This window comes from Phyllobates terribilis, unplaced genomic scaffold (genome assembly GCF_046119375.1).
Source record: "Phyllobates terribilis strain yellow unplaced genomic scaffold, ASM4611937v1 Scaffold_2__4_contigs__length_985480577, whole genome shotgun sequence".
In the NCBI taxonomy this organism is placed as follows: domain Eukaryota; kingdom Metazoa; phylum Chordata; class Amphibia; order Anura; family Dendrobatidae; genus Phyllobates; species Phyllobates terribilis.
In genome coordinates, this window is record NW_027362762.1 from 455,065,401 (window position 1) to 455,082,706 (window position 17,306).

At 41.7% G+C, this 17,306-nt stretch overlaps 1 protein-coding gene across 1 annotated transcript in view; it reads left to right on the forward strand.

Moving 5' to 3' along the window:
• Positions 1 to 17,306, forward strand: part of RNF19B (ring finger protein 19B) — a 34,939-nt gene that overhangs the window by 14,896 nt on the left and 2,737 nt on the right. Inside the window, exons 5-8 of the mRNA XM_073665651.1 lie at positions 279 to 393; positions 477 to 614; positions 1,203 to 1,425; positions 13,660 to 13,791. Of these exons, the coding sequence (XP_073521752.1) occupies positions 279 to 393; positions 477 to 614; positions 1,203 to 1,425; positions 13,660 to 13,791 (608 nt within the window). The remainder of the gene's footprint in view (positions 1 to 278; positions 394 to 476; positions 615 to 1,202; positions 1,426 to 13,659; positions 13,792 to 17,306) is intronic.

A 17,306-nucleotide genomic window follows, 5' to 3' on the forward strand; every position in this document is an offset into this window, starting at 1 on the left:
ATAGGACTGGCAGAAATGGCTACACACTATACTCTGCTTTCTGCGGTAGTACCATAGATTGAGCATGTGCACCTCGGCCACATTCGCTTATAGGAATAACCCTTGTGATAAATGTCTGGAATCAATAGGTCTTTCTCTTTTTGTTATTTCTTGTTCTTTCTTCCTTCTTGCCACAATCGCCTCTCTCCTTTTTCATTATGGTTATTCGTAGTAGTAGTAATCCCATCCACAGAAGGAGTCTCGTGTATCTCTTATATTTACCTGTGACTTCTCTACAGATTCATGGCCGCTTTGAGAACAAGAAAACCTCTAAACACAAGAAAAATTTGGCTGTGACCGGAGGAGTTATCTTATCTGTAATTGCATCTCCAGTGGTGGCGGCAGTCAGTGTTGGTGAGTTAGTGACCAGGAAAATAAGAATTTCAGACTTGTATTGTTTTGGTACGGACTTATGTCTCTGTTCTGTATATCTTTAGGGATTGGTGTTCCCATCATGCTAGCTTATGTGTATGGAGTGGTGCCAGTTTCATTATGCCGTGGGGGAGGATGTGGCGTTAGCACAGCTAATGGCAAAGGGGTCAAAATTGACTTTGAGGAAGATGGACCGATTACAGGTAATTTAGCAGTGTACTTACTATGAAATGTGCACTTTAAATTGGGACATCTTTAGGTGACTGTCTTAGACAATGTTCACACACGTTTTTGTTTTTTTTCTGCAACTAAATCTGCTGACAACTTTTCTCTGGCAGGAAAACAGCTGTCAAAAATGCGTGTTTTTTAATGCATTTTTTTTTTTTTTTTTTTTTTTTCGGTCCTTCTGTCTCTATTTAGGCATGTACATAAAGTTCTGTGAAAAAAAGAATCCCATTTTATTTTGCCATCAAAAATGCGGGTTGCAGCATTTTTTTTTTAACCACCCATTACTTCCTATGGGTGAAAAAGCGCTGCAAAAGCGCTGAAAGAAGTTACATGCTCTATTTTCCAAAAATACGCAGCAAACAAAAAGCCAACATGTGTGAACAAAGAATTCTGGTTTCTCATACTCTTTGCTGGTACTGCAAAATGCAGCTGAAAATTTGCATAAAAATCTGCAAAATACGCTGCAAAACACAACGTGTGAACATAGCCTTATGGCCTGTAAACAGATTTATTGGGCCTGTTTAATATATGTGCTATTGTTGATGCTCCTTTTCTATTTTTAGTTGCAGATGCTTGGAGGGCACTGAAAAACCCAAGTATTGGGGAAAGCAGTATGGAGGGCCTTACTAGCGTCCTGAGCACCAGTGGAAGCCCCACAGATGGCCTTAGTGTTCTACAAGGAAACTACAGTGAAACTGCTAGCTTCGCTGCTCTCTCTGGGGGTACTTTAACTGGTGGGACATTAACTGGTGGCATGCTGAGTGGAGGAAGAGCCAAGTACTGCAGGTATTTAATGTATATTTAAGGAAAGCACTTTGGTCTCAATCAAGCACTTCACAATCACATTGCATCTGTTTTCCTAGAGCAGTTAAGAGAGATGAGTTTCAGGACTGTTTTCCTGATGCATTCTTGTTGAATTAGACCCATGTCCTTAACCCCTTCAGGACCTGGCAATTTTTAGCTTTTTGTTTTCCTCCCCCACTTCTTCCCAGGACACATACCTATTTTTCCTCCTCTTTTCTCCATACATACAGACTTGAGGGCTTGTTTTTTGCATTGTTTTTAATAACTGCATTTGCTTTACCACGCAATGTACTTTAAAGGGGTATTCCCATCTCAAAGACCCTATCCCAATATGTAGTTGGTGTAATAATATTAGCAAGTACCTTTTTAATTTGATATGTAGTATAATTCTCCTGATAACCTATATTGTTTACCTCATGTGCAGGTCATTGCAGTAGCTTAGGTATCCATGGTTACGACCACTCATAGTGACAGTTAGCTACTAGTGGTTGTAACCATGGATACCTAAGCTGCTGCAATGCCTGCTCATTGAATAAGCAACATGGCGAATCAGATGAACTATACTACATCTCTAATTTGATGATATTATTGCACCTACTACATACTGGAATAATCTTGGAGATGGGAATATCCCTTTAATTACAGGGGGAAAATAAGCAATTTCTCTGTAGTTTTTTTGCATTTTGTTTTTACAGCGTTCATTTATGGTAAAATTTGACCTGGTAGCATGATTCTACAGGTTAGGCCATGGCCCCTCTATCAGTATTTAGTCCGTATTCAGTCGGTATTTTTTTCTCAGGAGTGTGAGCCAAAACCAGGAGTGGGTGATAAATGCAGAATTGGTGACTTGTTTCTATTATACCTTTTCTCTGATTGTTCCTCACCTCGTTTTGGTTCCCACTCCTGAGAAAAAATACTGACTAAATACTTCTATTGGGGCCATGACCTTCGTACAATTACAGTGATGCTAAACTTGCATGTTTTTTTTTTTCTACACACAAAATCAGAATATTTTGTTTAACATTTAGATTTAAAAAAAAAAAAAAAAAAAAAAGTTTGTCACCACTTCCTGAAACTTGTAAAGTGTTTACTTTTACATAGTGCAGTATATAGTTAAAATCATGGTCTCCTTTTAACCACTTCGCGCCAGAGCCTGTTTTTGCCTTCGTGACCAGGACAATTTTTTCAATTCTGACCACTGCCAGTTTATGAAGTAATTACCCTGGAACGCTTCAACGTATTCCCCTGATTCTGAGATTGTTTTTTCGTGACATATTGTACTTCATGATAGTGGTAAAATTTCTTCGATATCACTTGCGTTTATTTGTGAAAAAATCAGAAATTTGGTGAAAATTTTGAAAATTTTGCAATTTTCAAACTTTGAATTTTCATGCCCTTAAATCAGAGAGAGATGTCACACAAAATAGTTAATAAATAACATTACCCACATGTCTACTTTACATCAGCACAATTTTGGAACCCAAATTTTTTTTTGTTAGGGAGCTATAAGGGTTAAAAGTTGACCAGCGATTTCTCATTTTTCCAACAAAATTTACAAAAACATTTTTTTAGGGACCACATCATATTTGAAGTCACTTTGAGGGGTCTTTATGACAGAAAATACCCAAAAGTGACACCATTCTAAAAACTGCACCCCTCAAGGTGCTCAAAACCACATTCAAGAACTTTATTAACCCTTCAGGTGCTTCACAGGAATTTTTGGAATGTGGAAGAAAAAAATTAACATTTAACTTTTTTCACAAAAATGTTACTTTAGACCCAATTTTTTTATTTTCACAGGGGTAACATGAAAAAATGGACCCCAAATTTTTTTGTGCAATTTCTCTTGAGCGTGCTGATACCCCATATGTGAGGGAAAACCACTGTTTGGGCGCACGGCAGGGTTCGGAAGGGAAGGAGCGCCATTTGACTTTTTGAATGTAAAATTTGTCTGAATAATTAGCGGACGCCATGTTGCGTTTGGAGAGCTTCTGATGTGCCTAAACAGTGGAAACCCCCCCACAAGTGCCACCATTTTGGAAACTAGACCCCTTAGGGAACTTATCTAGATGTGTGGTGAGCACCTTGCACCCCCAGCTGCTTCACAGAAGTTTATAATATTGAGCCGTAAAAATAAAATTTTCACATTTTTCCCATAAAAAACATTTTTCATCCCTTAATTTTGCATTATCATAAGGGTAACAGGATAAATTGCACCATGAAATTTGTTGTACAATTTCTCCTGAGTACGCCGATACCCCATATGTGGGGGAAAACCACTGCTTTGGTGTACGGCAGGGTTCGGAAGAGAAAGAAGCGCTATGTTGGCTGGGATAGGCAGCAGACACCATGTCACATTTGAGAGTCCCTTACATGCCAAAACAGCAGAAACCCCCACAAGTGACCCCATTTTGTAAACTACACCTCTCAAGGAATTCATCTAGGGGAAGTAGTGAGCATTTTTTAATTTTTAAATTTATACCATTGGGCAGTGAAAAATGCATAATTATATTTTTACCACAAAAAAATGTTTTACCCTCAGATTTTACATTTTCACACAGGGCAATGGGTAAAAATGGTGCCGAAATGTGTCACACAATTTCTTCTAAAAGTGGCAATACCCCATATGTGGCTGTATGGTACCGCTCAGCCATACGGCGAGATCTGGGGGGGACGGAGTGCTATTTGACAATTGGAGAACAAATTAATGTAGAATAGGCATTTGGATTTGGGAGCACAAAATTTTCTGAATTTCTTTTGGGGGGCAAGGACCATTTTGCTTTTCCAGAGCCTTTCTGCTACCAGTAACTTGGAAGTCCCTTATATTTTTAACAGATGATGGACCTGAGTGGGGACTAGCTTTTTTTGAGGACTGAGTTGAAGCTTTTATTGGGAACATTTTACGTAACATTTATCCGGCGCTCTAGGCTGAGCACTTACATCGGGGTTTCCATCTAATTTTCCAAGTGATGTAATTCAGATGAAACCCCTGCGGGATCCATTCACTGTAATGAGGCAGCAGAGTTACTCTGGACTCCGTCTGGCCTCTGTTTAGTGGTGTCCTTTTTTTCAGAAGTGCACAAAACTGTGGCCAACCGCACTTTTATGCACGCCTAAAACAAATGACACCGTGGGATCCCAGGCTAGACGGCATCCACAGTGGCCTATATCTGCCTCATTACAGGGAATCTTCCATCATGGGTTCTGGCTGAATCACGTATTTCAGAGATTTCACGGAAACTCTGGTGTAAGTGCTCAGCGCAGAGCACAGGATAAATGTGAGCAGAGCCTTACTGGGATCTTTGGGAGACATAATAAACAAATCAGTAGCAGGTGAATAATATTTGTTTTATTTATTTTTTATGCCGTTCCTCGTGTGATATAACTGATTAGATTACTTTATTCTTCGGGTCGGTGCGATTACAGAGATACCAGATTTATATCGGGTTTTTATGACTGACAGCTGTCACACACTAAAATACGCTTTTTTTGCAAAATCTAGTTTTTGCATCACCATATTTTGAGAGCTATAATTTTTCCATATTTCGGCCGATAGTCATGTGACGGCTTGTTTTTTGCGGGACGAGTTGACAATTTTATTGGAACCATTTTTGGGCACGTGACATTTTTTGATCGCTTTCTATTCCGTTTTTTGGGAGGTAAAGTTAACAAAAACAAACACTTCAGGAATTGTTTTTTGAGTTTTTTTTTTTATGCCGTTCTGCGTGTGGTAAAAGTGATCAGGCAGCGTTATTCTTCGGGTCAGTACGTTTACAGCGATACTACACTTACTGTATTTTTTTATGTTTTGGCGCTTTTACACAATAAAACAATTTTATAGAAAAAAAAATATTTTTTTTGCATTGCTTTATTCTGAGCGCTATAACTTTTTTATTTTTCGGCTGATGGAGCTGTATGGCGGCTTGTTTTTTGCGGAACAAGATGACGTTTTCAGCGGTAACATTTTTATTTCTATTCTGCTTTTTGATCGCAGTTTTTTCCACTTTTTGTTTGGCGATATGATGAAAAAGCATATTTTTTTGCTCCGTTTTTTATTTATTATTACGGTGTGCACAGAAGGAGTTAATTAGTGTGACAGTTTTATAGCTCGGGATGTTTCGGACGCGGCGATACCAAATATGTGTACTTTTTTTAGTTTTGTAATTTACGGATTTATTGGTTTAATATTTTTATTTATTTTGTGATTTTTTTTTTTTTTTTTTTTTTTTTTTTTTTTTTAATAGTTTAAAAACTTTTTTTTTACTTTTTTTTTACATTTTTACTTAGTCCCTGTATGGGACATTAATTTTTATTTTTCTGATCACTGATCTCATGTAATGTAATAGACATATATTACATTACATGAGATCTTCCCTGACTGTTTCAGTCAGTCTCCTGTCTGGTATCAGCTACATACAGGCTGAAGCCAGACAGGAATGACACCATATATGGCAGAGCTGGAGGCGGTCATGTGACCTCCAGCTGCCATAGCAACCCCAGGTCCTCAAACGAAACGGAGGTCTTCGGAGGTAAGTAAGACGACCCCCTCTCTTCCTGCTGTCTCCTATATGCCGCGATCACTATAGATCACAGCATATAGAAGACAGCAAAGGGTTAACATCACTGGGACCTGATCTAATCAGGTCCCGATGATGTACCCTGTCAGAGCTAACGCTCTGCACCGGAATCGCAGTGCTTGCAGGACCCTAGGGGTCCTGAGCACTGCGAGACCACCCACCGTTTTTAAACGTCGGCGCTGCACAGAGCCCGGCAAGCGCCGACGTTTATCTACAGTGGGCGGTCGGGAACCGGTTAAAGCTTAAATAAGTACCAAGATGGCAGCAACGGGGCCTTCAGGCCCCCAGTTATCATAGCATTCACTGTTAACCATTTCAATTTTGCTGTCAGTCTTTACACAATCCAATTTACACAATCCTTTTAATACATCATCCTCTGTAACCTCTCACAATATGAGCCAAGCACAGGAGAAATGAATGTTCTATTAAAGGGACTAACATTCTGTCCTACGAAACAACTTGATGCAGCTCAGTTTTCTAGTGATATCTTCCGCAGATTACGGCTGAAAGAATTCTTTTATAACCATGCAGATATCACATCATAAGACAATGTGAAAGACACATAAAAAAGAGGACAAACTAGACCCCACAACCTGTACACAACCAGATTCTGGATCGCTACATAGACTGTTTCCGTAAAAAAAGTTAAATCTGACATTTTGGACAGACAGCGCAAAGTGCCAAACATTATCAGCATGGAGGAAAGAAAAGCCATACAATCTTTAAAAGCTAGCAACAATATCATCCTCAAACCAGCAGACAATGAAGGAGTTGTAGTCATCATGAACACGTCAGATTACATCCAGGAAGCACACAGACAACTCTATGATAGAAAATACTAAACTCCACTTCAGGAAGATCCCACCAAAAAATACACAGATGAACGAACACATATCCGTGATTGATTCTACTTTATACTCGCTACTGTAACTAATACCAGACAATCCCCAAACAAGTACCTTATACATGTTACCTAAAATACATAAAGAAGGTAATCCTGGGAGGCCAATCATTTCTGGCATTGGGACATTAACGGAAAATATCTCAGGCTGGGTAGAGAACATTCTGAAACCCCTGGTGAGATGCACACCCAGCTATATCCAGGACACCATGTATATTCTCTGCAAACTGTCAGCCCTGGGCCCACTTTCAGAGGACACAATACTAGCCACAAGGATGTAGAGTCTCTCTACTCCAGCATTCCTCACGAGGATGGGATTGCAGCATGCAAACATTTCCTACAAAAAAAACAATCTGGCCACAGAACCAACTCTGCAATTCATCAGGTTTGTGCTCCATCAGAACTATTTCTCCTTTGGGAATAATTTATACCTGCGATATATGGGCAGCGCCATTGGAAGCAAAATGTACCCACAATATGCTAACCTATTTATGGCTAAATTAGAGAGAGTTCTTGTCATCTTGCTCTATTAAACCACTAGCATACTTCTGCAATATTGATGATCTGCTAATTATCTAGACAGGCTCCAAAGATCTGCTCACCATCCACAATAACTTCAAATTCCACCCAACCATCGGGCTCACCCTTAACTTCTCAGTCTCAAATACATTTTCTGGACACTACCATATACATCAAAGAAACACCATACAAACATCAGTTTACCATAAACCCACAGGATGTCTGATAAATCTTGGATGAAACAGCTTTCATCCAAGACACACACAAAAATCCATCATCTACAGTCGAGCTCTGCGGTACTGTACATTCAAATCTGTTCAGACATTAAGGACAGAAAACTGCAGCTGCTATTACTGAGGAATACATTCCTACAACAAGGATGCCATCCACTGGTAATACAACCCCTGGCAAAAATTATGGAATCACTGGGCTCGGAGGATGTTCATTCAGTTGTTTAATGTTGTTGAAAAAAAGCAGATCACAGACATGGCACAAAACTAAAGTCATTTCAAATGGCAACTTTAGGGCTTTAAGACACTCTCTAAAAGAAATCAAGATTAAAAATGTGGTACTCAGTAAGGGTAATTTTTTTCAGACCAAGCAGAGGGAAAAATTATGGAATCACTCAATTCTGATGAAAAAATTATGGAATCCTGAAAAACAAACACACAATAGAACACTCCAATACATCACTAGTATTTTGTTGCACCACCACTGGCTTTAATAACAGCTTGCAGTCTCTGAGGCATGGACTTAATGAGTGACAAACAGTACTCTTCATCAATCTGGCTCCAACTTTCTCTGATTGCTGTTGCCAGATCAGCTTTGCAGGTTGGAGCCTTGTCATGGACCATTTTCTTCAACTTCCACCAAAGAATTTCAAATGGATTGATATCCAGACTATTTGCAGGCCATGACACGGACCTTATATGTCTTCTTTCAAGGAATGTTTCCACGGTTTTTGCTCTATGGCAGGATGCATTATCATTTTGAAAAAATGTCATCATCCCCAAACATCCTTTCAATTGATGGGATAAGAAAACTGTCCAAAATATCAATGTAAACTTGGGCATTTATTGAAGATGTAATGACAGCCATCTCCCCAGTGCCTTTACCTGACATGCAGCCCCATATCATCAATGACTGTGGAAATGTGCATGTTCTCTTCATGCAGTCATCTTTATAAATCTCATTGGAACGGCACCAAACAAAAATTCCAGAATCATCACCTTGCCCAGTGCAGATTCGCGATTCATCACTGAATATGACTTTCATCCAGTCATCCACAGTCCATGATTGCTTTTCCTTAGCCTTTTTTGCTGTTTAGGTGTTAATGATGGCTTATGTTTAGCTTTTCTGCATGTAAATCCCATTTCCTTTAGGCGGTTTCTTACAGTTCAGTCACAGACATTGACTCCAGTTTCCTCCCATTCGTTCCTCATTTGTTTTGTTGTGCATTTCCTGTTTTGGAGACATATTGCTTTAAGTTTCCGGTCTTGACGCTTTGATGTCTTCCTTGGTCTACCAGTATGTTTGCCTTTAACAACCTTCCCATGTTTGTATTTGGTCCAGATTTTAGACACAGCTGACTGAACAACCAACATCTTTTGCAACATTGTGTGATGATTTAACTTCTTTTAAGAGTTTGATAATCCTCTCCTTTGTTTCAATTGACATCTCTCGTGTTGGAGCCATGATTCATGTCAGTCCACTTGGTGCAACAGCTCTCCAAGGTGTGATCACTCCTTTTTAGATGCAGACTAACAAGCAGATCTAATTTGATGCAGGTTTTAGTATTGGAAATGAAAATTTACAGGGTGATTCCATAATTTTTTTTTCCTCAAAATTTAGTGATTTCGTAAATTTTTTTTTTTTTTTTTCCCCTTGCTTGGTCTGAAAAAAAATTACCCTTACTGAGTACCATATTTTTAATCTTGATTTCTTTTATTGTTTCTTAAAGCCATAAAGTTGCCATTTGAAATGACTTTAGTTTTGTGTCGTGTCTGTGATCTGCTTTTTTTTCAACAACATTAAACAACCGAATGAACATCCTCCGAGCCCAGTGATTCCATAATTTCTGCCAGGGGTTGTAGATGAACAGATCCACAGAGCGACAAGGATCCCAAGAAGCAGCCTCCTGGATTAGACCGAGGGAGGACAACAACAGGGTGCCTCTTGTGGTCACATGCAACCCCCACATGAACATCCTAAAGAAAATTGGTGCTGATCTCCAACCCATATTCCACAGAGACCACAGACTGAAAGGAATATTCCTAGTACTACCACTTATCTCCTATAAACAGCCCCCTAACTTAAAAGGGTTGTCCCTAATGATAAATAGAAGCTTCTTTCTTATTACCTCCTGGTGCTGCTTCTGCCTGTGAGCGGCGCTATCGGTGGCCGCTCACAAGCAGCACGTGACACCCCACTGACATCATGTCAAGTGAGGCGTGACTCAGCGCTGGGGTCCCCGCAATGGCTGCTGGGTTGTGGGCGGGGTTATTCCTCGCATCACACCCAGCATCCACCGTGCGCTTTCCCAATGAATGGGGACAGGGAGAGCGCGCGGTGGATGACGAGTGTGACGCAGGGGAATAACCCCACCCACAACCCAGCAGCCACCGGTGGAACGCGGAAGAGGAACCCTCGGCTGCAGCCTGGACTTGTCGTGATGTCAATGGATGTCAGAGCCGGCTGCAGCCAGGGGTCACGTGATGCCTGTGAGCGGCCACCGATAGCGCCGCTCACAGGCAGAAACAGCACCAGGAGGTAATTAGAAAGAAGCTTCTATTTATCATTAAAACACATTTGGCATATTTTTTAAAAGTACTGGGCAACCCCTTTAAGGAATTTACTTGTCAGAAGTGTCCTCATCACCATCAGTGACATTCACATTCGCAAAACTTGTACCCACATATTACCATCTAATACAGTCCGCATACCAAACACAAATCAGGACTACAAAATCATGGACTTCTTTTCATGTACATCCTCCAATGATACAATCTAAAAGGTGCCCTGAAGGTGTCACTATGGCGCCCCTGAGGGTTCGACCGCCACAGGAATGCTGCACTTCTCTAATGGAGTGTGGTGTTCCTCCTCTGAGGTAAGCCCAGTGCGATGGTTGTGACCTAACCTTTTGCATCCAACATCACACTTCTCCACCAGAGGGAGCTAGTATGCACTAGGTGCTGCTCCCCTGGTTACAGGGAGACTGGGGAACACAAAGTGGTAGGAACCAGTTAGTGGGTGTGGGTGCAGGAACAACAAGTTGGTTACACTTCAGATTTCATATTTAATAAAAAGCCATCTTGGTTCTTGGTCTGTCAAGCAGTCTTGGTTGCTGTCAAACTACTGTGTGTAGTGACTTCCCTCCGGGAGCGCAGATCCTGTGTGGGCCTGCACCGAGAAGGGACACAGCCTTCGTACCCTGGCTTTGGGACGAGAGGTAGGTTGTGGACAAGGAATGTCTCAACCCGGCCAAGGACCAGAATCAAGAAGGCCCGGGAGCTTTAGAGTGTGGCTCCCTAGCAAATGGGTCCCGGGGAGGATGCAGACGGAGTGGAGCACGCCACCTGTCCTCGCCTACCTGATCTATTCAGAGGGATTCCGGCTGCAAGAGGGGTACCGGCCCCCGACACCCGACCTTGTACTCAATGTCCTGGACGGGAAAGCCCGGTTAGGCCCTGAGGATCCCACTGGGCATCGGATGGAGAGGAATTGCCACCCGTGCCCTAGTCCTGAGAGGAGCTCAGAGGGAGACCCGGCCTATCCACACACGCACAGACGGGAAAGGGTGAAGTCCGTAGTGCAGGAACACTCTGGTGTAGGGTCGCTACTGAACACTGGACTTTCTCGGAGGTAGTCGGACCCCTGTCCCTGGTGGCCGCAGGACTCCGCGAGGAGCAGGGAGTCGCTTTCCCGCTGTCATCTCTAAGTGAGTAAAGGCTTGGAAGTTCACACCTATGGCCTCCGGACTGTTCATTACGCGCCATACCTTGCGACGCGGTGCCCTTACTCCTCGCACTGCTACTACCCCCCCCCCCCTCTATCCTGTTTGCCTGCCCTGAGGCCTTGCTCCGCCTGTGGGGAGCAGTAATAACTTTAGCCGCCACGACACCGGGCCTCAGCGGACTGCAGCGGCGCTGGTGACCCTTCACCAGGCACCACAGGTGGCGTAGTCGTTAATCAGCCACTCAACCCGGACAAGCCCACACCACCTCTTTCTAATGTGACGGCCCTGAGCACGGGTCGGGCCCGGGCCACGGCTGCACCCCATCTCTTCAACACAGGGCCCGACACCGAGTCCCCCAACACCCAGGGTAAAACACGGGCTTGTCTGAGTAGAGGCGTCACAACCATATTTGGGAAACCGTGCAAAAACTACATTCAAGGATGTGTCTGTAAATTCAATCAGTAATGAACTGGACACGCCTGTGGGAAAATATTTCTCTAGTCTGGAACCATTGTATGACAGATCTAAAAGTCTTAAGTCCCCGTCTCACATAGCGAGATCGCTGCGGAGTCACGGTTTTGGTGACGCAACAGCGACCTCACCAGCGATGTTATGTGTGACACTTTGCAGCGATCAGGCCCCTGCTGTGAGGTCGCTGATCGCGCAAAGTGTCCTGGACCATTTTTTGGTCCTTGCCCTCCCGCTGGTCAGCACACATCGCTGGTCCCGCTAGTCACACACAGTGATCAGGCTGGTAACCATGATAAACAGCGGGTTACTAGGGGCACACGTGCTCTTAGTAACCCGCTGTTTATCATGGTTACCACTGTGCTACGGTGAGCGGTAACCTCCCGCTCACCGTAGCAGAGTGGTAACCATGATAAACAGCGGGTTACTAAGTGCGCGTGTGCCCCTAGTAACCCGCTGTTTATCATGGTTACCAGCCTGCTCCTGCTTCAGCAGCAGGCTGGTAACCAGGAGCAGGACATCGTGGAAAGATTCTTTCCACGATGTCGCTGCTCCCCTGATCGCTGGTGAGCCTGCCTGTTTGACAGCTCACCAGCGATCACTTAGCGACGCACCAGCGATATCGGCCAGGTCACATCGTTGTCGGGATCGCTGGTGCATCGTTATGTGAGACTGTACCTTCAATGCTAAAAAGTAATTTCAGGGACGACAGAGAGAGGGAAATTTGGGAATTCAAATTGATAATAATGATCAATTCCTTGACAATGGGACTCAATTTAACACCTGGATTTATGGCTCCCTACATGGATACAATTGACACCTTCACCAGACATACTAAAGGTAACTAAACATTCCCACAGCCTCTCCCATTTGTAATGAAAAACTCTTAATTTGAGTTCCTTGGCTTATCATTAGGAGGCATCACCCCTTACACCTCATGAACAAATGTCCTGTTGTAATCTCTTAAATGTAGGGTTGAGCGAGTAGGTTCTATTAACCCTTTCGCCGAGTATGCTTGGGCCGAGCTCCGAGTATTTATAGCTGCTTGGTGATGAGGTTAAATCGCTCCCGTCTGCATGATTTGCAACTGTTTGGCAGCTTTATTACATGTGAGGAATGTGTAAGAAATAGACATTCCTCACATGTAATAAAGCTGTCAAACAGTTGCAAATCATGCACACGGAGCGATTTAACCATATCACCGAGCAGCTATAAATACTCGGAACTCGGGCCGAGCGTACTCAGCGAAAGGGTTAATAGAACCTACTTGCTCAACACTACTTAAATGTTGTGCCTTCATTTTTTTTTTTAATTCATTTGTAATCCCGCCTGAAGAAGGAGCCTCAGTTCTCTGAAACCTTTGCTTATATATATTCTTTATGGTTAGCCAATAAAGTTATAACTCCTAGAATACTTTTGTCATTTTTGGACATGAAAGTATTTACATTTTTTTTTCCATTTCCTGGCTGACACGGTACCACAATATAACTTTGTATTGTACATCATGTTGTCAATCTTAAATTTTGTCACAACCGCGGCCAGAACTCTACTTATAAATAGATGCCAATTGTTTAGTATAGCCGCTATCTGACTTGTATGTGGAGGAAGCTGAGCTCCTGAGCCCCTTCCACTTATGCCACCCCAGCGCAGTGCATGGTTTTTTCTATTTGTATAAAAGGAGTTAAAGGGAACACTCCAGATTTGTTTTGCCTAAATTTTAAATTTATCCACCTGAAGTGTAACCATAGCAACATGTTTGTTTTTGTCCCTTTTAATTACTATTACTGTTGTTGCAGGCTAGAAGTTCAGGCAGATGTACAGAAAGATACTTGCCAAAAAGATTCTGTCAGCCTTGGAGCCGCAAGTGATAGTGCCAGCACTAGGGCAATGGCTGGCTCAATCATAAGTTCATACAACCCACAGGAAAGGTAAGTCTTTGTTTTTCAGAAAATGTTTTTCTTTTCTTTACTTGCTCTATATATAATTCCACTTATTTAGATCCAGAGGTGTAGAAAAATGGCCAGTCACATGAAAGGAACAAGCTAACTGGAGCCTTTTATAGAGAGCTATGTATTGTACTCTATGTATGGAAAAGTTGGTGGGCCAACATAGTGTAGTCATAAGAACCAGGCACAGACTTAAAGAAATAGTCTCATCAAATTTATTTTATTCAATAATTCATCCTAATTAAAGTGTTATAATGGTGTGTAAGTGTATTAAAATCCTTACCTATCGGAGTCTTCCCCAGTGCTGCTACGGTCCTCTTTTGGCCCACATGACTTGAAAATAGGCTAACTGGCTCACACAGGGATTTATGTATGGACTGGATGTCTTTATCAATGTCAGTCTATGGAGCCTCATTCTGAGTCTTATAGACTTAAAGGGAATATGTCAGCAGGTTTTTGTTATGTAATCTGAAGACTTCAGGATATAAGGACTAAAACACAGAATTCAGGGATGTTTCACTTGTGAAAGTGCTGCTGTTTACTAACTTTGAAGGATTTCTCACTAAGAGTTTAATTGCCAAACTAGTCTACGAAACACCTCACTTTGTACATGGAGAGCCTGGTGGGGCAGGGTTAGCTTCCTCAGCTCTGCTTCATTCTGAATGTAAAGGCTCTGATTGGGTGCAGCCGCTCTCACACAGTCATCTAAGTGATACATTGTTGGATTCAGCTTCTCTTTGCCTTCATTTACGTTGGTCTCAGATGAAGTAGCAAAAACCTGCTGACAGATTCCCTTTAATTTGGAAAGCATCCCACTGTGAGCCACCATAGCTGCAGAGAGCGTTCACATGGTTACCGGAGAGCAGCAATGGAAATCAGAGAAGACTATCTGTGAGTATTTTAATACACTTACACACCATTGCATAGGTAATTAAGAAATATTATTAGTTATACATTTTGCGGGGATGACTTATTTCATAGATTTATGTTGCAAATAATGCAAACACTGTTACTTAAACAATACAGTAGATAGACCCCCTAGGCACTGGGTTCCCTATTCACAGATTGGCTCTAATAGCTAGGTTAATTGTGTGTTCATATGACAGATGGCTTAGTTTTGCCCAAAATACTTCAGTGTTCTCCCAAATCACAAGATATTACAATTCCAAATGAGAAGCTGATGTAGGAGACTTATTTCCAAGTAAAGTGGCAACTAAGTGCTGTATTTTCTGCAGGGTAAATAAACCATTACACATTCCCTATTGTATTTGATAGGCTGATCATGTAATGTACTTGGATGTGACCCATTCTATGCAGTGACTCTCCCCCCTCTGGCTGATGAAGGACATGATTGCCAAACTTATTCAGTTGCCACTATGCTGACTGACAGGACGGAAGGGGTGAAAGCTATTCAAAATCTCTGACCTGCTCAACGAGGACATGGTTCCAGAGATATGGGCTATTTTATTTAGTGCTCATTTTTTATGGTTTTTACCAAGGAGCCATGGCTCAAAGGATTATCTGGAACTGTGTTTTAGGCCTATTCACACATCCGATTTTTTTTATTTTTTTTATTATTTTTTTTTTTTTTCCCCACGTACACGAAAAATTGATTATTCTGATCAGACTTTGAGCAGAATGTGGTCTGAGTGTCATCCGGTTTGTCTCGTACACGGAAAAATAAAAATAAGTTTCTCCGTTCTGACAGTCAATGAAAATCGGACTGCACTTTGTCATCTGAGTGCAGTCCGGGTTTTTTTTTCCAGACTCATTGACTTGCATTGCCGATTTTGATCCGACCCTCGGAAATGTCTCCATGATTTTCCACAGACCTCTGTCCACGAAAATTCAGACATTTGGTTGACCCCATAGACTATCACAGATATTGGTGCTATCTGTGAATAAAAACTGAGAGAACTCGTTCACGAAATGAGACCTTTGACTGTTCAGCCTTAATACACTCTGAGCGACGCATCCTTTGTTAAAGAAGACCCATATCCGTGCAACCTTATGGCAGATTAATAATCAGGGATCCAGCAGCACTAGAATAAGAGCACAAGCTGGTCAGTTTGGAACTGGTGATGGGTCCTTTTTTTATTTTGCGAAAAACCTCAGGAGGATTTATTATGGAAACATTGTTCCCAGTACAGAGAAACCTTACCAGTATTAGTTCACTCTCTAGGGACCGCAATCTGTGCAAACCTAATGTAAGCCGAGTTGTGTGAAAGCTGTAAATAAAGATTTATTAGGTAATTGTTCTTCTCAGAATCGTTCCAAACGGGAATGTTTTTAGAATAGCACATAGCAGCAAGGATTTCTAATTGCCCAGAGCTTCCCAGTTAGCAGGTTACAACGTTTCCTAGTGATTATAATAATGTGTATGACCTTATAATACACCTGGGTTGTAATGCATTTTTGTTACAAAAAAAAATCCTTTGCTTGCATTATTATTTTGTTTTTCTGTAAAGCTGAACTTCCAGTAAGTTGCAATGTATGATCCTGCTTATATGTAGAACAATGTTACAAGGAATGACTGGCATGACGTGGCAAATATGTCAGAAGGAATTGTGGCTCTTTAAAAGTGGTTTAGTATGACAATGTGGTCCTCTGATTAGGAAAGTTTGTGCACCCCTGCTTTACATAATCCCCAGGGATGGGTTGGGAACTTTAGTTCTAGTACAACGGATGTGATACCAGTTCTTAAAAATATAATTTATTTTGCAGTCAGTATACTCTCTTACTATTTTTAGAGAATTATGTAAGTTTTTTTGTCCCATCATCACTGATGAAAATGTAGACCCAATCATAAGGTCACCGTTGTCATTTGTTGCAGAGAGTTATTCTGTCATTATACTTTAGCACCCATGATGTCGTAGGGTAATAAAGTAGACGTTTCACCATCTCTTTTTATGTCAAACATTTTTGCATTGAAGCTGAAAGCCTTTCCTGACCTGATGCTATTTTCACACTGTTAGTTTGTAACAATGGATCTGTTCAAGCAATCCGTAACCATAGCAGCTGCATAAATCCCTCTCCTAGCCCTCCACTCTAGATTGATCGTGCTTACCTACATTACATTACTAAATAAACAGTCTATAGCTACTTGAAAGTAGCTTTGGCATTTTAAAGTGTATCTGTCTCCAGATTTTATAATAGAGACCACATACATTATTGCATAGATTTCATGGACTTGCTTTGAAAATCCACGGCAGAATGGCTGAATAGTTCAGATATTAAAATGAGCATTTTCTGAGATCAGCTATAAAATAAAATGCCTCTCAAGTCCAAGTGTATTCACTCTCTGCCCAGTCTGACAGCTGCAGTTTTTACTGAGCAGTGTGAGATCGTAGCAGCAGGAGGGACACTGAGGCGCTGTCAATTGGGATAGGTGGGCGGAGATTGAGCAAACCTTGATAAAGGATTATACAGCTATGCTGATGGATTGACAAAGTAAGTACACCAGTTTCAATAGGTCTGACATTTTAATTTATGGAGTT